This window comes from Gossypium hirsutum, chromosome A03, assembly GCF_007990345.1.
Source record: "Gossypium hirsutum isolate 1008001.06 chromosome A03, Gossypium_hirsutum_v2.1, whole genome shotgun sequence".
Taxonomy (NCBI): Eukaryota; Viridiplantae; Streptophyta; class Magnoliopsida; order Malvales; family Malvaceae; genus Gossypium; species Gossypium hirsutum.
The window spans coordinates 56,579,739-56,606,056 of record NC_053426.1 but is presented as its reverse complement, the minus strand read 5'-3'; the positions used below and the strand labels follow the sequence as shown (position 1 = coordinate 56,606,056).

Genomic DNA, 26,318 nt, shown 5'->3' with positions numbered 1-26,318 from the left:
ACTCAACTCTCGAAAAATAACAAATCAATCATTTTAATCATTTTTCGTTATGGACGTAATGGAAAAATGACATGGCATCCTACTTGTAAACGGTCCCAATTTAAAACCCTAGCTGGGCTAGGCAATAAAAGAAAAAGAAGAAGCAAAGAAGAAGAAAAAGTAAAAAAGAAAAGGAGGAGGAGGAGGAGGAGAAGAAGATAAAAATTCTAGAATGGTTTAACAGCAACATGAGGTTATGGAAGAACCATGCTCCTAGGGTGCCAGAAAACGAGTTCTCACTAAGTTCAATGACTTCTAACTGAGTTAACCTGTAACACCCCTCACCCGTACCCGATGCCTGGATAGGGTTCGAGGCATCACCAGGACTTTACATTTTGAAACGTACCAAATTGGGTCACTAAGTTTTACTCAAATTTTAAGCTTTTCATCCATGAACAACTCGTCCCTTATATAGGCCTTCGAGGCCTATAACCTAGAGGCAGTGCAGGACAAATTCGGGTACATTCGATAAACCTTGGGTTCCTTAGGAAATTTTTTCTATATCATAAAGTGTCACACGCCCGTGTAAGTGGGCCGTGTGGACTCACATGCCCGTGTGACTTGGGGCACGCCCATGCTCTTCAGCCGTGGGCAGCACTGGCTTATCAACATGGCCATGGCACACACCCGTGCTGCCTGCCCGTGGACGACACAGCCTTTTTAACACGGCCGTGGTGCACGCCCGTGTGGCCTACCCGTGTACAACTTTGAGCTAAAATTTTAAGTGTAGGGGATACACGGCCATAGCACACGCCCATGGGAGGGAACCGTGTGTCACATACGGCCTAGACACACGCCCGTGTGTCTAACCATGTGGACTCTAATAGGCTATTTTCGAAGCCTTTAGTCACCCCTTTCTACTACTTATGCTTAGTGGTTACCAAATTCAAATTAAAACACAATTATACACTTGTAATTAATCTTGATTAAAATAGATGTATGGAGACCTCATATCATTGGTTTCATACATGATAGGTTATTTCCCACTTAGTGTTTATGGGTCCCCATGTCACTTTAATTCATCCGAAATTGGCTCGTTCATGTGACTCATTGCCAATTGGTAACGACCCATCACTTGTAAATAAAACCATGCACAAATTCGTAGGTCATAGCCTACTTCAATTAAGTCAATTTTCGTGGCCATATACAAAGAGATAAACATATTCTTACATGCCTTCATTTGGCAAATCAAATGACACATATAACAAAATACTCAAAAATACTATACATGCCATTGAACAAAACAAACAAAGTCTTTATACCAAAGCTTGTCTAGTTGATAGTGTGTTGACTCTCCAATCGTCTTCCAATCTTTTCAAATCCTCGAGCTCTGTGAGACAGGGAAAAAGAGAGGGATAAGCATTTACATGCTTAGTAAGCTCGAATAATCAGAAAGTAAACTTACCGAGTAATTAGCATACATCCATATTTAAATCATGAAATCATCAATTATGAAACGATTCCCTATCAGATGCACTCAATCAATAAGTTAGTTACGTAACAAAGTATCATGTAATTTATGTAGATGAGCTCATCATTCATCATCTTATTGACATGCATCATATTAATCCCGTTGAGTTTCTAGGAAATCTTGATGGAATACCCATTATCCGTCAATTCTTACGAATGATCATTTCACATACATGCACTCCCGTGAACCTTACATCTCATGGCAGGATTACCAGTCCAGGCTAAATCCCTTATAACGACAAACACCCTTAATGAGCTCGGATCTGAATTACCAGTCCAGGCTAAATTCAGTCCCTAATCGGATTACCCGTCTGGGCTAAATCCATAATGCACACATATTCTTCGGGAGGCTTGATCATTCAAGGAACACCCGTCCAGGTTAGATCCTTTTCATACTTGAGATCACGGATTACCCGTCCGGGCTAAATCCTTACTGCAACACATGCAAGATCTCTTTACACATATCAATGAGGGTTTATCCATTGAATTCCCTTTGTCAACCTCATCCAAGACATTTTTCACATGTTACTATCAAATATGCATTCTATGATATTTCATGCTAATAATAAATGCAATCATCATGCATTCATAAATCATTCAATTATGCATATTAGGGGTTTACTTTAAGTTATCCGAACTTACCTAGTATTCTTTTTGGAGTTGTGTTTCGGTTATTCTGAAACTTTACTTTTACCCCGATCGACTTCCAGAATTTGTTCCTCGGGGTTATTGAGCTTGGAAAGCTTGAAAACCCTAGCTATGGAAACCCTTGAAGTTTTGGCTGAACAAGGAAGAGAATGGGCTAATTTTGGTTCATTTTTCCCATTTTATTTCATTAAAATACCAAATGACCAAAATGCCTTTAAGTCCTTTCCTTAAAATTCCATCCATGCAAGCCCATTTTTGTCCAAAAACTTAGAATTTGGGAAATTTTCTCTTCAAGACCTTCTAAGTCATAACTCAAAGCGATTTCATATAAATTTCTTCTAGAATTCAAGTTTTGCAATTTATTCAACTTAGTCCCCAATTTCCAATTGAACACATTACTCAAAGAATTTCTTCATGAAACTTTAACACATGTATATACTCATATTCTAGGCCTCATAATAGTCATAAAGTAAATATTTTGATGTCTGATTTGTGGTCCCGAAACCATCATTCCGACTAAGCCCTATTTCAGGATGTTACATAACCCGTCAAAAGTTGATTTCAAGATATACCCAAATAAAGATTTTGCTTTTAAAGCAAGCTTCAATAAGTTAAATGGCTATTTTGGTAGAAACCCAGTAAGTTTGTTATAACTCAAGTCAAGTCTCTTTAAACTCGTAAGCGAGTTAAGCGATTTTGGTAATTTCTCGAATAGAGAAATATGAGAAAATGTAAGGTTTCAAGGAATTTGAGAGTCGTGACTGAGTCAGGAATTGAGAAAAGAAGAAAAAAGGTTGTGGATTGTGGCGACAACGGTGAGGCAAGCTTCACAAAGAACAATTTTGGTGACGAGAACGGTCGAGAGCTTTTTTTCATCGTATCCGACCAAATGCACTATCTCATCTCTATTTCTTCTTCTTCTTCGTACCAGATACTTTGGACTTAGAATATGCCATGGTTTAGGGATAAAACGATGTGATTGTTGTTATTTTCTTTTTCTTTTTCTGTATGGGGTTTTTGTTTTCTTTATTACCTTTTGTCTTAAAACTTTTTTATCAGTTTACTACCATGGTGATATGTGGTAGGTATCTAATTCTAAGTGTTTTGTTGGGTATATATGGTTTGTATTGAAATGGAAACTCATTTGTCAGTTAATGCACCTTGTTGGTTATATCCATGTGAGGTTCAGACCCACAATAGTTAATGGATGATGATGATGATGTTTAAAGTCATATTTCTTTCATGGAAAAGTGGAAACTGCAGTTTTTTTTTAAAGTTGAGCATATCCGTGTTAGTGAAGAAGAAGAAGAATATAACACCCCAAACTCGACAGGAACGGGCCGACCCAAATTTAAAGTGACACATTAGCCACCAAAGTAACTCTCCAGCACAAAACCACCCCAAAACACGTCCCAATCTTGTAACACCTCAATTCTAGCTAATAATTGTCTAATTTTATTGCGGAAGCGATCTGTGAACCATTTTAAAACTATTTTTAAGGATTTAACCCTAAAAATATTTTAGTTATTTTACCACTTAAAAATAAACGATCTCGATTTTAATTCTAAATGATTACCAACATCCTTTTAATCAATTTTGGGAAACCCCTAAAATTTATTTTAATTAACCATTTTTCCTTAATCCATTTACTAATTAATGCTATATTAGCTAAGTTTTATTACTTCAATCATATATATACAATTTTAATTAATCTAATTACAACTAACAAACAACTTGTATTCAGAATTTAAATATTCAAAATCATGCTTAACAAATAACAATTAAATCATACAATGGACTTACCTTAGCCACAAAGCTATCCACTCCTTAACAAGATACAATTAAAATGTATTAGTAAAAAATTCATGCTTCAATCACCATGATACAACTTAGCAACATACCATAATCCACACAACATTTAACCATAAAATCAATCATTAAAAAAAACATGTATAACATTTCAAAATTAAAATCCAAATAAAAGTCTCAAATGTCCATTACAAGTATATCAAATTATCCTAATTGAGTGCCACAATGACCTCTAATGTTTCTAAAGAAGAGTCCTTAATCTATACTACCAAATAGTCTTAAACTTGGACCAGCCTTGCTCTTGCTCCTCAATTCCCTAAAGCTAAAAATAAAAAAAACTCTGCACAAAGCTGTGAGGGTGTGAGCTGAAAAAGCTCAGTGAGTGGCCATGAATTCAATAAGTAAATCACACAAAAAACATACTTAAACCAAGGCAAGTCATGTATCAAATTTTGAGTATATGAATCATAGTTCCAGTTATATTTTCATGCTCAATTATAGCATTCAATTGTTTGAAATTTCCAGCAACAATACAACATCATAACATCATAATTACATATGTTATTCCATGAGTAAAAATCACATTTATTATGGCATATGGAAACATAATTTAATTAACAAACAGACACTTATATTGGCAAATGACATCCATGGAAAAATATAAACATATGATTATGCATTGGATAAACGGATCCCCAACCTCCCAAATATCGAATACAATATTCCGATTGAGTGGGGCGTAGCCACACACTCCCTTATATCGCCTCGAAATCACCAATAATTAAGTGGAGAAAAAGGCTCAACACTCCCTTAACCACTCTAACAAAATCAATACTCCTACAGCCATATGCTCACAAATAACACATATAGTAGTGAGTACTCACTGATCCTATGACATGCCATCTATATCCAATGGATTCACCATGCACTGTTGCCAATATAAGCAATCACACAGGGCATAAAAACTGATATTTAAGCACTTAATTCATGATATAAAAATTCAATTTAAATCATGTCACTTAGCAATTTTAGTACCAACTTAGATAAGCACAATATGTGTCTTTGTCCATGGTTCTAAAACCAATAATAAAATCATCATCAAGTGCTCTAATATATAGTAATCCATGCTTCAACTATTATTCAATTCAATCCAAATAAATCATACCAAACACAATTCACAATTTCTATAAATAGTTTACAAATATGCTTATATAAAATTAAAATCAATTTAAATAATCTAAACCATTTGAGATACAATTGAATCATTAGAAACACAATTTAAAGTCTCAATTTAGAAAGTAAATAGGCATGTTTACCAATTGCCTTTAAAAACCACCTACCTTCACACTTTGCTTTTCAAGCCAAAATGTATCAAGTAGCTCTGTTTGGACCTTGATTCTTATTAACAATGGCCTCTCCTTGTTGTGGAGCTTAAACAAAGATAAAATACATGTTACAAACTATCATTAACAACAAGAAAATAAAAAAAAAATCATGAACTACATGGATCTAAAACGCCTCTATAATCTACCTTACAGAAAACTCACGGTATAACCGAAACACAAACTTCAGCCCTTAAATGACCTTCTTTGCACCAAAAACCATTTCTAAACATCATTTCTAATCTATCAACACAAAATCTAAGCATCAATTTCATTAAACAAACCATTTCATAATTTTTCGGAATATCAACTCATGTTCTTAGTTAAAAATGAATTTGTTAAAATTGATCAATCAAACGAGTTTAATCTTTTGTTTTTTGATAAAAAAACCTCTTAATAAACATTATTTAAGCTTAGATATCCATTTAAACTTGGATTTCAACTCAAAACCATGAATTCACCATTGTTGAATTCCATGTTCAAGAGAGAACAGATCAAGATTGGAAAAACCATTTTAATCGATTTAAATAAAAAATAATGATTAAAAACAACTTTAAAATGAATTTAGAGTTGAGAAATTACCTTCAATCGATCTAGAATAATCAATATTGAATCAAGATCTTTTGAAGAACTCGAATGAGTTTTTTTCCCAACTTTGAAAATCTTTTCTGGGGAATTTTGAGAGAATTTGGAAAAAAAATAAAAATAAAAGATGAGATCTAATCTGTGATATGTGGACTTCGAAAATGAAAAAAAGAATGAGAGAAAATGCTTAGAAATCGGGTGAAAATTGTGTGTGAAGTGAGGGGGTTGCAGTGTTTTTGAGCTAAAGAAGAACCCAACTTGATTTTCAAAAATTGGGAAAATTGCCATCAGGCTACTTCCACAATTCTCCCTTGTTTTACAAAGTAATCATTTCCCTCCAAAATTCCGAAAATATGGGTAACTTTCCATAAAACCACTCAAACATTTCCCTTGTTTTGCAAAATGGTCCTATATAATTAATATTTTAAATTCTCTCAATTAAACCCTCATTTTAATTTATTTTTCAATTCTAATTTGACCAAAAAATATTTATTTTACCCAAAATTATTTAAAATTATAAAATTAATTTTTCTAAAAATATTTTTATTTTCTGGAATATAAATTCCCTATTTTTTAAATGTAATTAAGCTAACTAAACTAAGATAAAAATTATTAATAACCTCTATTAGCTCCTAATTTTTCACTTGAAACCCGATAAACTTACTTGAAACTACTAGACCTATTTTTAGGACCATACAAAAAAGAAGTAGATCACCATATTTAAAAACAAAGATTGTTGGAATGGAGAAGAAGAAGCATAAACATGTTGGGCAATTTAAGCAAAAAGTAAAAATATTGGGCCATTTATTAAAAAATGAAAAAGGAAGGACAAAAAAAAATAGTCATTCAATTTTGCCTCATCCAACGTGGCAAGTTAACTGGCCACATCAGCAGTCCCGTTAAGCTTATGACGAAAAATGTTAATGGGTGACTAATTTGTCACTTTTTGATACCATTAGTGATTGATTTGTTATTTTTCGATAGTTGAGTGACTGAATTGAAATCAGAGTGACTGTTTTGTCAACTGCATCAAAGTTAAGTGACTGGTGGTGTATTTTACCTTTAAAATTAACCCAATAGTCGACTCTTTTTTTTTTGGTACACTTTAATACTTAGCTGCAGAGGCGGATTTAGGGGGGCTGGCAGGGGCCCCGGCCCCCTTAAAATGTAAAATTTTTATTTAGGCCCTTAAATTTAAAAAAAAAATTAAATTATTAAAGGTAAAATTGCACTTTGACCCCATAAAATTATAAAAATTCGATTTAATTCTTTAAAAACTATAAATATATAGACTATAAAAAATTAAAATTTCATTCGCCCCCCGCTTAGCTGGGTATACTCTAACACTTAGTTCATTGTCCCATCATCCAAATCCACCTAATTTTACAAATAATCAGTATGATTCACGCTGAAATAATTATGAAAATTTAAAAAATAAAATATACTCTAATGCTATTTTTATTTTTCACTCTTTAGTTTTTAAATTTAAAAATTTAGATTTAATTATTATCACGATTTAAATTTATTTTATTAAATTTATTGTGTAACATTTTGAATTGGATTGATTATCTGTTTGTATCAAATTATGGAGTAAAAAATTGAAGGTTAAAATATGATTTAAGTCCCTATACATTTCATACATTTGTAATTTAGTCTCATTATTTTATTTTTTAAGATTTTAGTTCCTCTATGTTTCAACTTTAAAAATTCAGATTTAATTGTTATCATTGTTAAAAAATGTTCAGTTAAATTCAATGATGTGACATTTTAAAATTAAAAAAAAATTCATTTTGTAGTGATGTACTAAAAAAATGTGTTGAGAATGCTTATGTGATTTTTTTTCTTCTTAAAACACACATTTGAATTCGTCATGATTAGAATAATTTTTTTTGTTGAAATAATATTTGATATAGTTAACAATGGTAATTATTTAGACTAATTAATGACATTATAAAAGTAGAATAGCCAAATTGTGTCAAAATTAAAGTATATGGATTTAAACCAAGTTTTAGCTTAGCATAGAAGCCAAAATTAAAATTTAACCATTATCTTGTAATATATATAAAAAAAAGTAAGGCAAACCCAAAATATGATGTCTTTAAAACCCTTAAAGTTTTCAATTTATATATAACCAAAAATAAATTTTAATAGAAAATTTAATTATATTAACTATTTGGACTAACTAATAATCATGAAAATATAAGATTGAATTATGTTAAAAATTAAAGTATAATGATTAAATTTCAATTTTAAGTATAATAAAATGTCTAAATCTGAAATTAAACTATTTTTGTAAAATGAAAAAAAAAACATGGTGGTGCCCACGTGTCAATAGGAGGAATAGGGTGTAGTTATATAGATTTCAAAACTGTTATATTCCTCTGATTTTTCACGGTATGTATCCAGCTATTCCTCGTGTTTTGTAAGCTAATTAAGAGATAAATATTGACTACGGATTTTAAATTGTTCCATATTTAGAGTAAAGGTCGAATCTTTAATCACTAGTTAAGATAAGAAAAAACTTTGAAATATTGAAAAAAAATTGATTAACTAAGGTTGTACTTAGTTTGTAAAATAAATATTTATTTTCAATAATAGAAACATGAAAACATTTGTTATAACAGAAATATAAGAAATAAAATAAAATAAATTTCAATGAGGGTAGGATTTAATATTTAAAAATTTGTTGAAAAAAAAGAATATTTTTGTGTTTATATGAGTTTGAATGTGAATTCATTTAAAGTTAAAAAATAATTTTTTTATCATTTTCAGTTTTATAAAACATTTTTAGTAAAAATAATGAAAACAAATTATTGTTTTTTACATATCTTTATTTTTAACAATGTTTTCTATTTAAAAAAGAAAAAGAAAAAGAAAAAGAAACAGAGGCTAATTGTTTAGGGCTTCGGCTTTGCTTCTCTATATAAACTTGGGCTGGATTTAGAGTCCAGAAAAATGTGGAGCTCCCAGTATCAGTCTTAGCATACAACAGGAAAGCTCATAGTCCATTATTCTGATTTGGTCTTGATTTATCATCCCAGAATAGAATTGTGGCTCTCAGTTCCAAACATTTCTGCTTCTTTGGCGTCATCCTTTTAACAAGATTTCGAAACTAATCCACCCAGAAATCAAAATTGGCATCAATTGATTACTTTCAGTGTTATATAAATCCAATCTGCTACTCTAATAACAGTGCAGAAGCAGGTGTAGGGGCTCCTAATTCACATCATAAACCCCGATTGTAAGTGGAGAAACAATGAGATCTCGGTCTCAGTTTCAGTCTCACAAGAAATCCACGCTTCTCCCTGTGGTTTGCGCTGCTGCATTCTTTTCTCTTCTTCTTTTCGGAATCCAATCTTCTTTCTTCTCAGGTTCTTTAGTTCTTTCTGAAGCTCTATTTCTGAACTATTGAAGTTTCCTTTTATTGCTTATTTCTGAATATGCTTAATTTTATTCTTGGTTTTCAGGTCGTATTAACAGAAAAATAGATCTCGGTAAAGAAAAAGTGCAGGTATCAGATCTCAGCCCTCAGGAACTCAGGAGTTTAGCCGACTTTCAAACCAGTGTTCAACAATGCGTGGTCAGTTCTTTTCTATATTAGTTTAAAGTTTTTTATTTTATTTTATTATAGTTTCTGTTTGCCATAAAATAAAATATACATGACAAAATATTCAACCTCCCTTACAACGCTTTTGACCTCTTTCTTTGCTGGCTTATATTTCTCGAAGCAATCTGTATCCACGGTATTTCCTAAGTTTCTATAGAAAATTCGTTTGTTCTTAATAGTTGTACTTCTTCGTTCCATCATGATGCATCCTTATATGGCGGCATTATATCCTTTGATTCACCAAGTTACTCAGTCACCTCTTTAGCACAATAAACCATTTTTTTCCATATCATACTGGGTATGAAATCGTCTTCTCAATTTGCCTCTCAGGTTACTCTATTACTTAAAAGTGCTTGCGTGCCCCTGTTCAACCTCCACCATTTAATCCTAGGATCTAGAATAGGTCTAGCTTTTTTATACATATTTAGAAAATGAACATATTGGAAGCTGATGTTGTGTAGCTGTACTTGCCTCCTGTATCACCTTACAGTCTATGCAACAACTCCCTCCCTTCTGGTTAGAAACAATCTATTTTGCTGGCATTCCCTCCACTTAGGTGATTGGATGGAAGTCACTTTTCCTAAGCACGTGTTTGCTTAAATCAAGTCTTAAGATAAAAAAAAACACAAAAAAACTCAGATGATGTTCTTGTTTCCATTCCATGTTGCATTAAACAATAATAAGAAAACTTGGATTAGTTTAGTTCAATCTAAATGCTGATTTTGCCGAGAATTGGATGAGTTTGTGAGTTGATGATGATTGTATTTCATTTGTGGAAGTCTGCATTTACTGACATGAATGGATGTAGGCGAATAGAGGACTTGGACTCACTGCACATCTTGTCGACCTTTGCAAATTGACTCTTAAGTTTCCTGAAGGCACAAACAGCACTTGGGTCTGGTTTTCTTTCCTTCCTCTTAATAGTGCATCCCCCCTCCCCATTTTTGCTCTTCAATTATTTTTAAATGCATTTGTCTGCTGATTGTTATGTCCTGGTGTTTACAGTATAATGAGCAGTTTAAGGTTTTTGAACCATTGGAGTACCATTATGATATTTGTGATGCCATTCTTTTGTGGGAACAGGTTAATGTTCAATCCTTTTCCTTGTTATATTTGCCCACTGAGGAGTCATTTGTCCTCCTAATAATGCCTTTATAAATGCAGTACCGTAACATGACAACAGTGTTAACTAGAGAATATCTAGATGCCCGGCCAGATGGATGGTTGGACTATGCAGCAAAAAGGATTGCACAATTGTATGATTTTCTTGACACATACACTGGTTTATCTTTTCCGGTTTTCTGATTTGGCTTTAAGCATATTTGCTGCAAAAATTGTTTGTCGGAATTAAGTGAACTTGTAAACTTTTTTCGTCGTGGTTTGCAGGGGAGCTGATAAATGCTACAATCAAACACTTTGTGAAGAACATCTTAATGTGCTTCTACCAGCAAAGCCCCCATTCCACCCACGCCAGTTTCGCACATGTGCAGTTGTTGGGAACTCAGGTGATCTATTAAAGACAGAATTTGGGAAAGAAATTGATCGTCATGACGCTGTTATACGAGACAATGAGGCTCCTGTCAATGAGGTAAATTGAAAATACACACGCCAAATGAGTTATCCAATTCTCTGAAAACTTTCAATGTTATTTCTTTGCATTGACTCAGTTTTCTTTTCTATCATTTCAAGGCAATTGATTATCAATAATTTCTCTTAGAAGCAATTAATTCTGCATTTATTTGTGTGTGTTTGCATTCATGCTCTACTAAGATTTTAGACTTTCATTTACTTTCTTTAACTTATCCGAATTAGTAGCAAATTCCACTCTGTTTTTTCATCTTTGTCTTTTTCATGAGGCTGCATGGCCTTTGATTCATTGTTCTTCTGGCTTATGTCGGTATTTAGTCTATGTGAATGCTTATCTCCATTATCACTCGCTTAACAGAAATATGCCAAATACGTTGGTCTTAAGAGGGATTTCCGCCTTGTGGTACGGGGTGCTGCTCGAAACATGATTAAGATTCTCAAAGGATCCGGTGAGTGCCGGTCTATATTAATGTTGCTAATAAAGTTCTGGAATGCTTGTTTTGGATGCTCTTATGGTGTGTTTGGGTCTGGTATTTGGAAGAGAATTTCATTTCAATCCAGGTTTCAAATATGAATTTAATTGTTTGGGTTAAAGTATTGGGAGAATTACAAAATTTATGAGGATTTTCAACATGAGATTTAGCATTTCAATTTCCCTATTGAAATTCCTCCTAAAAGAGGTTGTTTTTCAAAACACTTGAAGATTTCCTTTTACTTTTATCTCACATGGCTCACTATAAAATGTATTCCTTAAAAAAATTAAATATCATATAAAATTATCCTGATAAATATATTTTTGCTGCTACCTTTATATTATTAATAATATCTCTACATTTTCGCAAATCTAATGGTACTCGTATTGCATATTGTCCAGCAGACGTAATTTCTTTTAACATCATTTTTCATTGTTTATATTTTTTCCATCTTATGGAAGTTCAATGGCCTAAATTTCATTTGAAGAAATGATTATCCTAACAATAATAATTACAAATGCTAGCATTTCAAACATGAGTTGGCTTCATTTCAAAGTTCTTTCAAGATTTAAAAATTCCCTCTCCAAACTCTTATTTCATTTTACTTCTACATTTGCGGGGAAAAGAAGGCTTCCCCTCTCTCTCTCTGTTTTATGCACATATAATCTATTTCTTGTTAGCAAATGTGTGTCATTCATGCATGTATTGATGTCTCAATATGATGTTAAAACATAGTGACATTGTCAGTTTTCCCATGCAGATGATGAGGTACTTATAATCAAGAGTGTCACCCATAAGGACTTCAATGATATGATCAAGGTGAGAATCCTATATCAGGAAATAAACAATGTTATTTGTCAGTAGCTGGTTGAGTGATTAAGAAACAGAATTTAAAGTTGGCTGCTATGATAGCTTATTTGATTTTGGAGTGCTAGATATCAATTCTGTGATCAAAGTCAAACCCCAGCAACCCTTAGAGTTCGGTGTTTATTTATTCTTGTTTGCTGTTGGTACTCTTTCTTGCTAGATACCTTTTATTGGGATGGTTGTGAGAACTTATACTTCATTTATATGGTTCTTTTGCCATGCCAAATTAAAATATTTTATTGTTTTCTATCACAGAGCATTCCGAATCCTGTTTATCTCTTTCAAGGAATTGTTCTACGTAGGGGTGCCAAAGGAACTGGAATGAAATCTATAGAGCTAGCACTTTCTATGTGCGATATTGTTGATATATATGGTTTCACTGTTGATCCAGGCTATACTGAATGGTCAGTTAATTCTTCAATTATCCTTTACTCATCTCTGTGGCTTTTTGTTCTTTTGAATCTAGTTCCCCTCATTTAGATTTTCATATAAGATTACTTTTCTTTTTTATCAGTTTCCTTACAATTGGTTTCAGGTTTGAGGCTTAATGTATTAAAGATAGTATTGTACACACTTTTGTTCTTAATTCTGTCAGTTAAAGAGGAGAATGCTTCTAATAGTTTCTAGTTTGCATTTTGAATAATAGAAGTCAAGTGATTTAGCCTTGGTTTCAATAATTTGTTTTTACTGATTGATTGTTGAAGGTGAAAGTTGACAATTTACAAGTATGTGGTAGAGTAGATGTATTGTCCAACACCTTTTCAACTGAATCTGAGATGTTTTTCTTGTGCAAATGGTCTGCCTTTTGCATTCATCCCAATTTCTTGCTTATAGTTTCACAATGATTTTTTGTAGGACAAGGTACTTCTCGACACCAAGGAAAGGGCATAATCCACTTCAAGGAAGAGCATATTATCAACTGCTAGAGTGCCTTGGTGTATGATACTTGCACCCTGCAAAAGACTAGGAGCTTTTAATTCCAATTTTGTCACATGTCAAATGAAATCCTACAGATTTGAATTCATGGTTTTGCTTCTTTGCAGGTTATTAGAATTCATTCTCCTATGAGAGCCAAGAGGAAGCAAGACTGGTCCGATGTACCAAGTAGAGAAATGATAAACAGAGCTCATGCTGCTGCCTTGCACTTTAAAAGGGGTCCAGATGGTCAATTGGGACAGTTTGGTAGTTGCAAGGTATGGGGTAATGTGGACCCAGACGACAGTGGGCCCATTTCAGGATCTTCAGACATGAGTGATGTGAGGAAACACTCAAATTACAGCAAATGGGAAACCATGCCTTTTAAGAGCATAAGAAAGGAAGCGCAAGATCATTTTAAGCAAATGGAAGGTGTTTCTATGTATAAAATAGATGGTAACAAATTGGACGATCTAGTATGCGTGAGACATTCTGTAAACTTCAAGGGCTAAGAAATATTACAGGTTGATGCCCTTCTGTATTCCTTTTGGTGGTGTGAGTGGGAGAAACGTTCCTTATCACCAACAAATCAGCAATGAGATGATGAGTGGCCGTTTGGGAATAGCAATCTGTCATTTTGAGTTTGGTGAAATGTTGTATGGTACTTCTGAATGCTGTCCTGTGTGTGAAGCATTGCCCATGCTTCCAATGTGGAAAAAGCCATGGAAGACATTTTGCTCTGTGGTCGCAAACTATGATTACTTGCTACAGGGTTTCTCTCTCCCTCTTTCTGGCTTTTCTGTTTTCTGATTTGAAGATTGTAATTGAATGGTGGCGAGGTGTCAGAATATCTCAATAGAGGGCAGTACAGTTGCTGTTTATGTCGAGGATGGATGTGGACTGGATAATCTGGGATGTTTGAAATTCAAATCTAAAATCTACTTAATTTAGGACATATCCGGGTTTCTTTTTTTCTGTTTGTTTTGTATTGTTTTTTTTGCATGCTTGTGCTGTCTATCGTTGCGAGTTTCCCCTTCATATCTACAAACTGTGGTTTTGTTGTTAGTTCGTTTGTGACATGTTTCGGTGACGAGGCTGGAACCGGACAAAATCTGTGATTCTAAGCATGGGTACATGCTCTAGACATATTGAACTATGATTCATCCAACCCCTTTTTCTTCAACACAGATATGTTTTCTGTATCTTCAAGATTGATTTCTTGTGGTAGAATGAGAAACTCATAAGCTTAATCGTACTAGTATTACATGAATTGGGCTGGCCGCCATCACCGTTCATAACACAGTTTAGACTAACTAAATAATAAGAGTTGCGATGCTGATATGCGGATCAAAGCATATCCACTTCCTTCTATTTTGTTTTGGGTTTTGAATCCCTTTCTCATAAATCTTTCTGCAGACTAATAAATTTAATAATCAGAAAAGAAGCAAAGCTATGTTTACCCCCAACAAAAACCTTTTACTTGTTGGTTTATTTTTCTTGAAGATAACTTGGGTACAAGTCACTTTTTCTTTTTTAAATGCCTTTTTTATTTTAACTTGAGAATTGGCATTGACTTTTAGGCACAACAAAATAAGTAAGATTTCTATTTATTTTTCCATTAATAATATCATGGTCTAAGTTTTTGTTTTTTTTGGAATCTTTTCTCATAAAATTCTTGAGGAGGAGGAGAATAGAGGGTTTAGAGGGTAATAAATAAGGGAATTTATAACCAGATGATAGTTTGGCGTTTTGTAAGGAGAGGATAAGAAAAGTGAGACGACAAACATAGTCTACATACATGCATTTGGCATGTTGAATCAAGATATACGCAAAGCAAGAGTAATAAAATATGGTTTCAATGGTAAGTTATTGTTTTCATTTGATGTGAATAAATACAATCTTGAAAATCCGATTCTCTTTGCATTCCCGTCTCGTAGTTGTTAATTCTCTAGTTTAATGCATGACTAGATCTAATAAAGTGGGTTTAGTTATTCATGTTTTATTGATACATAGAGATAAAAGCTTGGTTCTTAGGGGTCTGTTCTTTCGTCCAAGTATTTCTCTGCTCATAACCTTCCTTTCTCTGCGCTGGGGTGTTGCCATGTTATCAAATTTCCTTTATATTTTTTCTTTTATCTTATTTTATACAAACCATACTTTATCCACGCATTCAAAACCACTTAAATTTTGTTATTTCCAAAATTTTATATATGTGTAGTATCATCTCTCTTATTATTTTCACATAATCATAAATTTTATTCAATATAATTTTTAAAAAGTATCTTATTTTGTTTAATAGATTGACTCATATTTCAAAATTTAAAAAATCTAAAATTGAACAATAAGGATAATTGCAAATTTAATCTAATGATTTTAATTACTACTATTTTGTATCAAATTAAAATTTCAAATTTTAAAAGATTCTATAATTAAAAATAACTATAAAAATTAAATCCAGAATTCAACGGAACAAAAGACAAAAGCATTGTGTTAATTGTGCTTACCGTTTCCAATGGGGAAAAAACTGCAATTGTCTGTCTATTTATCTAATTGTATAATCCCATGTTTTAAAATTTGGTTTACTTCTCAAATTAATTATGCCATTAGCTATCAATTTAATTCAGTTGTTGGTTTAATAGTAATAAAAAAAATTATAAACTAATTCAACTATTATATTAAACAATTTAATTAATTGTTCCAATTTCATTCAAACAACATTAATATAATCTATTTATACAGATAAATGGCTTAATATCTCTTTTGGCCCTTATACTGTAGCTAAATTATCACTTTATTACTTTTACAATTTCTTTTATCAGTTTAACCCCTTGTATTATTATTTTATATACGGCTAAAAAACCTCCTTATCCAACCAAATGTTGCCACCAAGAAAACTCAAATTCCCTTAAAAAAATATTGAAAATTTATAAAAAAGAATTCCTAAAATTCACCCAAAAGAAAAATCTATAATTTTCTAAAAAAAGCCAAAATTCCGAATTTTTAAAATTTTATGAATATGTTTTTCATAGTTATAATTTTGAATGGCTACACCATCAAGGTTAAAGCCTTCTCAGCCACTTTATCTACAAGAACATCCTTCATTTTCTTTTAAATGAACTAATATTTGATGTATTCTAAGCTAAAAATTTAATTAATATTTAGATTTAGTCCCTTAACTCTATTCATCATTTCTATTTTCTTTATTTTTGAAATGTGTATTTCCTTTAATTTAACCTAATATTTTGTCGTAATTTATTTTTCATTAATTAAAACTATCTTTTATCATTTTTAAAAATAGATTATTTTTAGTTTTTCATAATTTTTTAAGTTTTAAGATTTTTTTTAAATGTCTGGATTTAAAAAAAAAATCAAGTTTAGCATGCCGTTGGTTATAATGATAGTAACGGAAAATTGAACAGTTTTTGAAATAGAAATTTGGATTGGGTAAAACTTATACAGATACCAAAATGGTAATTTAGCTATAGTGCAGGGCCAAAAGAGATATTAACCCAAAAGTAAAACACATGAATTTTATCTGCGATACTATCTCAAATAAACAAAGGCGTCGTCCACCCAGTTCACAATCTGAAACCCTAATCTCTATCTTTTCAGTTCACTTTCTCTCTCTATTAAATTCTCATGTTATAGCAAGGAAGAAGAAAAGAGATCGGTTAATGGAGACGGGCAGTTCGAGTACGAAGTCGGGTTCAACAGCCGATTCCTACATTGGAAGCGTAATAAGCTTAACTTCCAAGAGTGAGATCAGATACGAGGGCGTTCTTTACAACATCAACCCTGACGAGTCCAGTATTGGATTAAAAAACGGTACCCTCTTCTCTTCACTTCTCTTCCATTGACAACTATTTTGCGTGGGCTCTTTATTGACTTCAAGTCGTGCACCTTGATTTTGCTGGGATTTGTTGTTTGTACCCGCAAATTCAACTCAATTACTATATGGGCATCCGTCAACTCATTCTTTAGCAAATTCAAGTGTTTTTTATTGGTTTCTCTGCTCTGCTCTAATTTGTTTACTTTCTCGAAATCCGTCACTACTAGTCTTTTATGCAGTTTTATGGCGTGTTCCTTTTGAATTCATTGTATATACTTGTGCTTTTATTTCTGTTTGGGCAGTACGATCATTTGGAACTGAAGGAAGGAAAAAAGATGGTCCGCAAGTACCCCCAAGTGACAAAGTTTATGAGTACATATTATTCCGCGGAAGCGACATTAAGGTATTATTATGCTTACCTGCTTTCACAAAATTCATTTGCCCCCAATCTTAATTTTCTCGTTGTGGAGGTTTTTTCCTGTGCTTCTTCACTTCCCAAGTAATAAACTTGACCAAGATGTTATTGAATTTTATAGTCACTAATGAAATTTCTTTTGGCTTGGTTTTGCAGGATTTACAAGTTAAATCTTCACCACCTGCACAGCCTACCCCATCCATAAATGATGATCCTGCAATTATCCAGGTTAAGAGTTAGAAATGAAACATTAATTTAAGTCTGACTCATTAAATCCTGAAGATTTCCTATCATTGCAGTCTCAGTTTCCGCACCCAGTTTCCACAACTACAAGCGCGCTTTCTGCTGCTACCCGACCTTTAACCGATCCTGCTACACGTGCTGCTCAAATGGGACTACCGGGGTCTAATTATCAAGCAGCCCTACCTTTATATCTACCTGGAGGGAACTTACGTTCATGGGGGGCATCGCCTCCACCTCCAGCTGCTAATGGTAATGAGCTTCCTATGCCAATGTATTGGGAAGGATACTATGGTCCCCCAAACCGGCCTCCACATTTGCACCATCAATCTTTGCTTAGGCACTCTCCAGGACAATCAATGCCACCTTTCATGCAGCAACCGATGCAATATCCAAATTTTAATGCCCCTTTTCCTATTGGACTTGGCAACTTACAGAGTTCAAGTTTGCCTGAAGCTCCTCCTCCTTTATTTCCTTCCAGTACAGGTTCCCCTAATGTAACTTCTACGTCGTCTGATTTGCCTCCTGCACCCTCTGCTTCACTAGCTTCAGAAGCCTTGCTTAATAAAGCTCCAAGTCCTGCAATTTCTCCAGCTGCTCTTGGTGCTAGCTTACCAGCAATTTCTCCTTTGACTACTGGTCCAGAATTAAATCCTATTGTACCACCAATTGCCCACAAGCCAATTACGAATCCTACCTTTTTGCATCAAACTACTTCTCAGGCTGCATCCTCTATAATTGGGGTTTTGAATTCCGTTTCCATGGAAACACCTACACCATCAATGGTGACCCCTGGTCAGCTCTTAGAGTCGGGAACAGCTGTTGTTCCTTCACCACAGCCTGATGCAACTGTTCATAAAGATGTAGAAGTGGTTCAAGTGTTCTCGTCACCAACTGAACCATCAGCACCTGTTGTCTCAGAAGCTCAGCCTCCAATATTGCCATTACCTCGTGCTGCCCATAAGGTACTTGGCATTTTCCATTTTCATTTCTGTTGTTAAACTAGTGAAACTTGGTAATGGTTCTTTCTTTTGGGAGGTATAGCTGTAATTTGTTTGTAAGTCTCGTTTAATGCATCTCATAACTGCCTCAGGACTGGTTTTTGACTTATTGTGTCGAGTGCAACAGTAATTTTGGTAAGGAAATTGTTCAGGCGCTAATAGTGTTGTCAAGACACTAAAGAGCATCACAGATAAAGTTTCTGCACACCTTTATGCGCCTTTGATGAGGGTACATGCCTTCTGCATCTTGGTGCACCTTTATCAAGGTGAAAGGCACATAAAAAGCACCCTTGACTTTGTCCTCTGTTTCTTTAGTTTTGGAGTTTGTTTACCAGATACAATAATAGCTTTCTTTACAAGAATATTAAGTAAACAGTGAGCATTTTGTAGCGCTTAAAGTACATGTTGTGCCTTCTGGCTTTGTTTAGTAATATATTGTACAGAAATTAACTTTATGCCTATGGGCTTTGTCAAAATTGATTGCAGTTGAGCGATAAGAATAGTGAGGGTGTTAAAATTTGCCGACAGTCTTTTTTTTCATAATAATGTAATTTTTTTCCGAAGCTACTTGTTTAAGATGGTGGACACATCATATAGATAATACTCTTGTGCTTTGACTGTTGCAGCATGAAAGCTTTGGGGTCTTTTTCTCTCCTTTTTGTTGCTATGTTATGTGGGTGCATATTTTCTACGTTTTCTGTTAATTTTTTGTTGACCATGGGCTGCTTGAGAAGGTATGAATTTGGTTAGAATTTCAGCAATTGCAAATATAACTGATCTGGAAGATTACACTGAATAGTGATTCTTAGAGTGTTAATATCTGGCCAAGTGAATTGAAGTGTTATCCTTGTGATTTGCTCTTACTGAAAGTCTATTTCCTTTTGTAAGGATTTCTTTTGTAGATTTTGATTACTTAGTACAGGTAGGCATTTTTAATGCAGAAGGGTGATTTTTGGCATTAACACTTTACAAGAACCAAAACTCTTGATCAATGGAGGAACAGTATCACCATTTTTGTTCAATAAGATGCAAAGTGGGTGATTGACACATTCCATACTAGAAATCATCGCAGGAATTCTTTTGATAACATGAATTCCTATTTAGCTGTGACTGTATATTGAAATGTAAAAGTTGCTTTGTTGGTGGATGGTGAAAATCTTTGTTGAGTTGAAGTTTGTATATTAGTTTTATTTACACCAATTTGTTTAATTAAATACTGTTAGGGGCCTGATGAAAGCCTTTCTTTTTTCTTTTGTTTCTCTAGCCAAATGGACCTTCCTTCCAACCTCGTCATGGTTATAGAGGACGTGGACGAGGAAGAGGAACTTGGGTAAACATCATTTACATTTGCAGTCCAAAATTTTAAGAATTCACAAATATGACAAGATGCAGCAAACTGAATATATTTTTTGAAGCCTTGTGATTAAAGGGTAAACTATTTCATTTGAGTAGGTAATTGATTGAGGAAAAATATGGATTGGATTAGTTTGTAAATGTTTTAGAGATGCACTTTTGGCAGATTCTGTTTCTGTATGATGAGTTTTAGTACATTTTTCAGTGGTTAGAGCTATTCATCAAGACTTTGACATGATATTATGAAAATTTCTTTTTGGTAGAATTCACGTCCAGTTACAAAATTTACTGAGGACTTCGATTTCATTGCAATGAATGAGAAATTCAAGAAATATGAAGTATGGGGTCATCTTGGTAAGAGTAGCAAATCAAATTCTAAGGATAAAGAAGGGGATGCCAGTGATGAAGATGGTTATCAAGATGAAGATGATGCCGAAACATCTAAGGTTCAAGCCAAGGTCACATTGCGACCTTTTATTTGACTTTCATACCAGTTTGATTTCTGTTAAAGGCTCCCTGCCCACTCTTTGAGTTTGGTTTTGTATTGCAGCCTGTTTACAATAAGGATGACTTTTTTGATACTCTCTCCTGCAATGCCCTTGATAACAACACACAAAATGGAAGGCCAAGATTCTCTGAGCAGATGAAATTGGACACAGAGGTCATGATGCATTTCATGTTTTTCTTCCTATTTGTTCTCCGAAATATGCAGACCTTGTTTGATGTCATTTTGGTTTTGGTGGTGCAGACTTCTGGTTTTTTTTCAGGACATCGAGGTGGACGTGGTGGTCGCTTTGGGGGTGGTTATCATGGAAGAGGGTATGGGCATGTGGGGAGGGGTAGTGGGCGAGCTATGTCTATGCGAGCTCCATAGGTGTGCTTGATATTTCAAAATGTTTATTGCCGCTGGCAGGCCATGTTAAGGTGTTCTCTTTTGTTTGAAATGTTACAGCGGATACACATTGAAGGCCTAGCTACCCAGCAAAGGTAAAGACTGATTTAGGGGTTATGCTCAGAATTTGTTTTTCTTTATTAATTCTCCAGAAATAAAAGTAGGCATTAAGCTTTGGTTTATCAGTATGACCTATTTTGTTTCTCGTTGTCCATAGTTATTTCATGGATCTAATCTAATGAAAAGACGCATTCAGTTTTAATTAAGATGAGCTTGTTTTGCCACTTAGCATAATTTCTATATGGTGGTTGATTTACCATATATGTATTTTGGGGAACTGTATGTGTATATGAAAAGCAAAATTATTTGAAGGGAACTGCTTTACTTACCGTGGATTAGATGGGTGATGGGGATCTGAAGAGTTCCCATCATACAGCAGGTGTATACAGACCCAATTATCGCATCATCTCTATTGTCTACGATAACCAATCTTTAACACTGCATGTGGAAGTTGAACAATGCTCTATTGGAGTAATCAAATCACATGATTGTGAATTGTTATACTTTCAAGTACCGATATGTTATATAAGAATAATATGTCTCTACTAGAGCATGAAGTGACTGGACTTATTAAACTTCTAGCGTGATGCTATTAGAGTTGTACCTGGTTGGATTTATATGATGATTTTGTTTTGAACTTTTCATACATAATGTTTGAAGGGATTAATTTATGTAGTATATATAAGCACATTATTTTTCCATTGAACAGGAATATCGTATATAAAAGGTTACTGATAGTATTTGCATTTAAGGAATCATAATGGTTTGAGATGAGGGTAAATGAAGCTTGTGTAAAGGAGGTGGAGGCAAGGGACAAAATCAAGGGCCTTTAAAGGCAGATTGGTTCATCTTGCTACCTGTGGCTTATTAAAGAGTTCAATTTGAAGGGATACCCATCAAAATAAAATTTGATCACTATCGTTTCAAGAAGACACACTCAAATGTGGAAAATTTTGATCAGAAAGCATTTATCGAATAGTGATTACAAGACTTCTTTCAATGAACTTGGCGCCTCCTACCTTACCTTGCATTTGTGGTGGGAGAGAAATGACTCGTCTTTGGTCCCCCGCTTCCACCAGCAACTCTGATCCTCCTCTATACTGCACTTGTCATGCAATGAACAATCATCAGCATAATTCACCAAATCAAAATTTTTACAAGTGATGACATGGGAGGAGCAATGAGAACTTAAAAACGACTTTTGAACCTTCAAAACTATCACACAACTTGAAAAGAATTGAGGGATTCAGAACTGAACATACTTGATATAGCTTGATCTCTGACTTCTCGAAACCTGGCATGAGAAGGGTTGCTGTTTTCTTTGCTGTGTCAAAAATCACAGATGAAACCTTCTGGCTTGCTGGCAAAGAAAGAAGACCCCTTGCACCCTCCACGCTATTGTTCATCATGATGGCATTCCAATCTTGAGGGGAATCCACTGCAAGATTCGGAATACAAGCAAAAGGCAAGGGATACAAATTCTTCTTCAGATTTTCCACTGATTCAACATCCAAATGATGGGTAGGAATGGCAAATGCACCACCCACCTGTGTATCAGCTTGGATTGCACAACCCCAGAAACGTAATGCTGAACTGATTGATATTGAAATGTTTGGATTCATCACAAGAAAGCACCCAAATTGATAAGATCCTGAAGATCCTCTCTGCACAACTTACAGCCTTTCAATCTCCTATATCAAAAAATTGGTGAATGATAAAATGAAATACATTCCGTGGTTACCTCAAGAATTCGTTCTAGACTGTCCCATATTTCAGCACTGATTGTTCCAGTGAGTTGGGATGGGTTACCACTTATGCCCATAGCTTCATCTACGAGTCTCAGGAGTGAAGGACCAGCCAATCTCCCAAGGTCAGTTTTCTCAGCCATGCTCCGCAGGTACTTCAAGTAGAGTCTGTGCAGAGTTAGAGGGGGTTGTGTACATACTTCATTTTAGGAAAGAAAGATAAATTGTTTTGCCTATTTCCAAACCTTGCTTTACTGCTTGCACCTATCATTCTTAGGGTTTCTTCGGTGCTGATACCATCATATATGATAATGTCAAATTTATCGTTTTGATGGTTCTTCCGAGCCCGTTTCCCGAATAAACCCAGAAGCCTCACAAGTGCAAGTAGTGAAAAGATAGAATCCATTCCGGGAAGCACCCCAAGCTCTTCTCCAACAACCTAGTAGACTAATACATGTCAAAATCAACATTCATAGTGTGAAGTGCAAACACCTAAGGTAAAAAGGATGATGAGATATTACATACACACCCCTTCCAGAACTCCTTGTGTCAAATTAAGACGGCCATCTGCTTTCTTCAGCTCATTTAGAGGTTCAAGAAGCATCTGCAGTTTAACGAATGATCCATTCTCAGCGTAATTACAATAAACCCATTTGAAATGGATAGATGATGAAGCATGGAAAAGGAACATACTTTAGTAGTTTCCAGCCTAACAACAGAAAGGTTGCGGGTGCATAGAGTAGGAGAGGAGTCGATCTTACAATTGAGAAGACAGTCAGCAGTGCGATCCTGTCCTTGTAACACTAAGCATGTGCTGAGTCCAGCCATTGCATAGTGCTAAGCAGCAGCAAAGAAAGGCATGAAACAAAGAGATTAGATGATGATATTTGGAAAAAGGGGCCATTTCTAATTAACCCTATCTGTCAGCTTCAGCTTTCCTTTTCCGTTAATTGGGGACAAGTGTAACTAGGAAGTAGTACCTGGGCAGCGAAAACAGAGGAGATGGTCTTGCCGGAGCCGCCTTTGCCTAAGAAGGTGATCAATCTTGGAGTGTTTGAAGAAGAATCAATGATGTCATCACCATTGTAGACCGAAAGTTGAGAGATTGTTCTTCGTGAGGGACTCCAAAGACTGGATTTGGACTTGGAATTGGAGAGAGGGAAGATAACAGGGGAAGACACAAGCACAGAGGACATTTTTGTTTTTCAATTTTTAGACATAGAACAAGCCTATGGCTTTATAGTTTACAAACAATTACAGACAGGAAATGGATTAATTAGCCGATTAAACAAAGCGTTCTTATGCCGGGCCGTGTTGGCCCAATCAGACAGATCCCATTCCCAGCACCGGCTAGATTACATCATACTTTTTCTCTACTAAATGCTATTCATATATTCGTATTTTAGTATTTAGAGTAACAAACAAAAATATAGAAGGTATATTATGACATAAGTTCTCTGACCAAGAAAGTATATCGAGATAAACTTCATTTTACTCCTACTAAAATTTGCTCAAAATTAATTCTTGTACTAAAAGTTATTCAAATAATGGCATCGCTATAATTTTCTGTGGAATTACTGATAATTTAAATAAAACATATCATTTCATGCTCGTAAAATTCTCAAATTATTCCAAAAAATCTGTGTGGTTGAAAATTTATTCGTTCAATTTTGTATTTTTAACTTAACACTTACAGCTTTCTTTACCATTTCATTGAACCATTTAGAAATGGTTTCTTTTAAATCCCAAATATTCTCTTCACTTGCCTGTCAAAAACTTGCATGACTTGAGGATATTGGCTTCCAACAATGGCGAGACCAGGCTCCAATATTCTTTCCTTTATTTTACTTCACCCAATTATACTTTGTTTTTAAATTTTTTTTAACTTAGATTCTAACATTTAAATTCACTCCTATTTTGGTATTTTATCTTTAAATTAATAACGGAAAGTTTTTTAATTGATATTGTTGAGTATGACTCATATTTCAGTCAAATTTGAGAGATAATCTCTCAGTTACACTCTGTCTATTTGTTTAAGTCAAACTCTGATTAATCTAGATTATTTTATTATTATTTGACTTAAGACACCCAGTAAAAGATTAGAATATAACACTTTTGGAGAATTTTGTGTTAACGTTTTGAGGGTTCTTTATTTTTGAGTTTCGGGGTTTAGTTTTTATTTTTATCTTTTATACTCTTCGTTCTTTTTCTATTATAGTAAAATTATATTTGTATGTGATTTTTTATCCTCTTTGGAGGGTTTTTCCATGTTAAATTTATGTGTTCGATTTCTCAATTTATTTCATTATTTTTTACTTGTTCATTGCTTAATTGGGTCGATCCCCAACAAATGGTATCAGAGTTAGTTCAATTTTTGTAGATCAGCCTGTTTAGAGATGAAAGCAGCAAGGTTTGACATTGAGAAGTTTGATGGTGCCACAAATTTCAATCTGTGGCAAGTTCGGATGATGACAATTTTAGTTTAGACTGGCCTGAAAGGTCCTTACCGAGAAAAATCCTAAGAAACTCTTTATTTGATTAAGTCTCTAGCTAACCATTTAGTGTTGAAACAACGTTTAGTTACGTTTCACATGAATAAAGGTGAGCTTCTTAGAGATCATATTAGTCAATTTATTACCCTTTTGAATAATTTAAAGAATGTTGAGGTTAAGATTGACGATTAAGATCATGCTATGCTATTATTGTGCTCTTTACCCTCTTTCAAGGAGACCCTAATTTATGGCAGAGACAAACTCTCTTTCGAGGATGTAAAGGGTCATTTGTTGAGTAAAGACAAACTCGATAATAAGTTTGGTTCGAATAGCAAGGTAGATAGGCAAGCTTCCGTTTTGGTTGTCACACCCCAAAATAGAGCCTAGGAGTTTTAGGGGTATTTTAGGAATTTTAGTCTTAGAGTGTTCAAAATTTTGAGACATGGTTTATTGGTAATGTTTTTTACTATGGTTTTTAGAAAATTAAATCAATTTTGGAAAATGAGTTTTAAATACCTTTAATTTTGAAAATAGAACTGATTTGTAAAAGAGTCTAAATTATGAGTTTTTAAAAGGCAATTAAACCAAATTTTAATTTTCACCCTATTTTCCCCCTTTATATTCACAAAACCCACATTAGTCTTCTCTATCCTTTGTGTATGTTGCCGTCACTTTGCTCTCCCAAATCCCTCATCCAATTTTCTTTGTTAAATCTTCAATCTTTTGATTTTTATCATTCTCCAAGTCAATTACCTTCATAAATCTTCAAGAAAACACTCAAAAACTCTATAGATTTCATCATCTTCTTCTGTATGGATTTTCTGGGTTTTTTACAAAAGTCCATTTTCCTTCTAACTAAGGTAACCGTTCATATTTCTATTAATTTTAAATGTTATTTAGTCTTTAAAA

General features: G+C 34.0%; 3 protein-coding genes across 7 annotated transcripts; 2 read left to right on the top strand and 1 right to left on the bottom strand.

Annotated features, from left to right (window-relative positions):
* Nucleotides 1-8,938: 8,938 nt before the first annotated feature.
* LOC121222835 (sialyltransferase-like protein 1) lies at nucleotides 8,939-14,584 on the top strand. Its single transcript, XM_041103842.1, has 11 exons — nucleotides 8,939-9,304; nucleotides 9,401-9,513; nucleotides 10,349-10,435; nucleotides 10,546-10,623; nucleotides 10,705-10,796; nucleotides 10,927-11,128; nucleotides 11,486-11,576; nucleotides 12,361-12,419; nucleotides 12,723-12,871; nucleotides 13,323-13,404; nucleotides 13,511-14,584. The coding sequence occupies exons 1-11, from the start codon at nucleotides 9,190-9,192 to the stop codon at nucleotides 13,892-13,894; spliced, it is 1,452 nt and encodes a 483-aa protein (XP_040959776.1). The 5' UTR covers nucleotides 8,939-9,189; the 3' UTR covers nucleotides 13,895-14,584.
* Nucleotides 14,585-16,418: 1,834 nt separating this feature from the next.
* LOC107887148 (protein decapping 5) lies at nucleotides 16,419-21,378 on the top strand. Of its 4 annotated transcripts, none has more exons than XM_016811299.2 (8): nucleotides 16,419-17,207; nucleotides 17,514-17,614; nucleotides 17,783-17,854; nucleotides 17,926-18,831; nucleotides 20,132-20,197; nucleotides 20,484-20,678; nucleotides 20,771-20,881; nucleotides 20,969-21,378. In XM_016811299.2, exons 1-8 carry the CDS (start codon nucleotides 16,907-16,909, stop codon nucleotides 21,092-21,094), a joined length of 1,878 nt encoding a protein of 625 aa, XP_016666788.2. In that variant the 5' UTR covers nucleotides 16,419-16,906; the 3' UTR covers nucleotides 21,095-21,378. The 4 variants fall into 4 exon arrangements, with proteins under 4 accessions (XP_016666788.2, XP_016666789.1, XP_040959775.1 ...); XM_016811300.2 differs by having other exon boundaries at nucleotides 16,921-17,207; nucleotides 20,484-20,666; XM_041103841.1 differs by lacking the exon at nucleotides 20,132-20,197 and having other exon boundaries at nucleotides 16,933-17,207; nucleotides 20,484-20,666.
* A 513-nt stretch (nucleotides 21,379-21,891) lies between these two features.
* LOC107887149 (uncharacterized protein At1g26090, chloroplastic) lies at nucleotides 21,892-24,338 on the bottom strand. Of its 2 annotated transcripts, none has more exons than XM_016811304.2 (7): nucleotides 23,898-24,338; nucleotides 23,611-23,754; nucleotides 23,447-23,521; nucleotides 23,163-23,356; nucleotides 22,914-23,085; nucleotides 22,435-22,836; nucleotides 21,892-22,277 (listed from the first exon to the last, which is right to left on the bottom strand). In XM_016811304.2, the coding sequence occupies exons 1-7, from the start codon at nucleotides 24,111-24,113 to the stop codon at nucleotides 22,188-22,190; spliced, it is 1,293 nt and encodes a 430-aa protein (XP_016666793.1). In that variant the 5' UTR covers nucleotides 24,114-24,338; the 3' UTR covers nucleotides 21,892-22,187. The 2 variants fall into 2 exon arrangements, with proteins under 2 accessions (XP_016666793.1, XP_016666792.1); XM_016811303.2 differs by having other exon boundaries at nucleotides 21,892-22,272; nucleotides 23,898-24,332.
* Nucleotides 24,339-26,318: the final 1,980 nt, after the last annotated feature.

What these genes read in the sequence shown, in the direction of transcription:
- LOC121222835 (XM_041103842.1), top strand. Translation starts at nt 9,190, where the DNA reads ATGAGATCTCGGTCTCAGTTTCAGTCTCACAAGAAATCCACGCTTCTC. An exon ending in AAGGCACAAACAGCACTTGG is followed by an intron (nt 10,436 to 10,545) that starts GTCTGGTTTTCT and finishes TGGTGTTTACAG; the next exon opens with TATAATGAGCAGTTTAAGGT. An exon ending in TAAGATTCTCAAAGGATCCG is followed by an intron (nt 11,577 to 12,360) that starts GTGAGTGCCGGT and finishes TTTCCCATGCAG; the next exon opens with ATGATGAGGTACTTATAATC.
- LOC107887148 (XM_016811299.2), top strand. Translation starts at nt 16,907, where the DNA reads ATGAATTTTATCTGCGATACTATCTCAAATAAACAAAGGCGTCGTCCA. An exon ending in CAGTATTGGATTAAAAAACG is followed by an intron (nt 17,208 to 17,513) that starts GTACCCTCTTCT and finishes CTGTTTGGGCAG; the next exon opens with TACGATCATTTGGAACTGAA. An exon ending in CATCTAAGGTTCAAGCCAAG is followed by an intron (nt 20,679 to 20,770) that starts GTCACATTGCGA and finishes TTTGTATTGCAG; the next exon opens with CCTGTTTACAATAAGGATGA.
- LOC107887149 (XM_016811303.2), bottom strand. Translation starts at nt 24,113, where the DNA reads ATGTCCTCTGTGCTTGTGTCTTCCCCTGTTATCTTCCCTCTCTCCAAT. An exon ending in GGTGCAAGCAGTAAAGCAAG is followed by an intron (nt 23,086 to 23,162) that starts GTTTGGAAATAG and finishes AACTCTGCACAG; the next exon opens with ACTCTACTTGAAGTACCTGC. An exon ending in GTCTAGAACGAATTCTTGAG is followed by an intron (nt 22,837 to 22,913) that starts GTAACCACGGAA and finishes TAAGTTGTGCAG; the next exon opens with AGAGGATCTTCAGGATCTTA.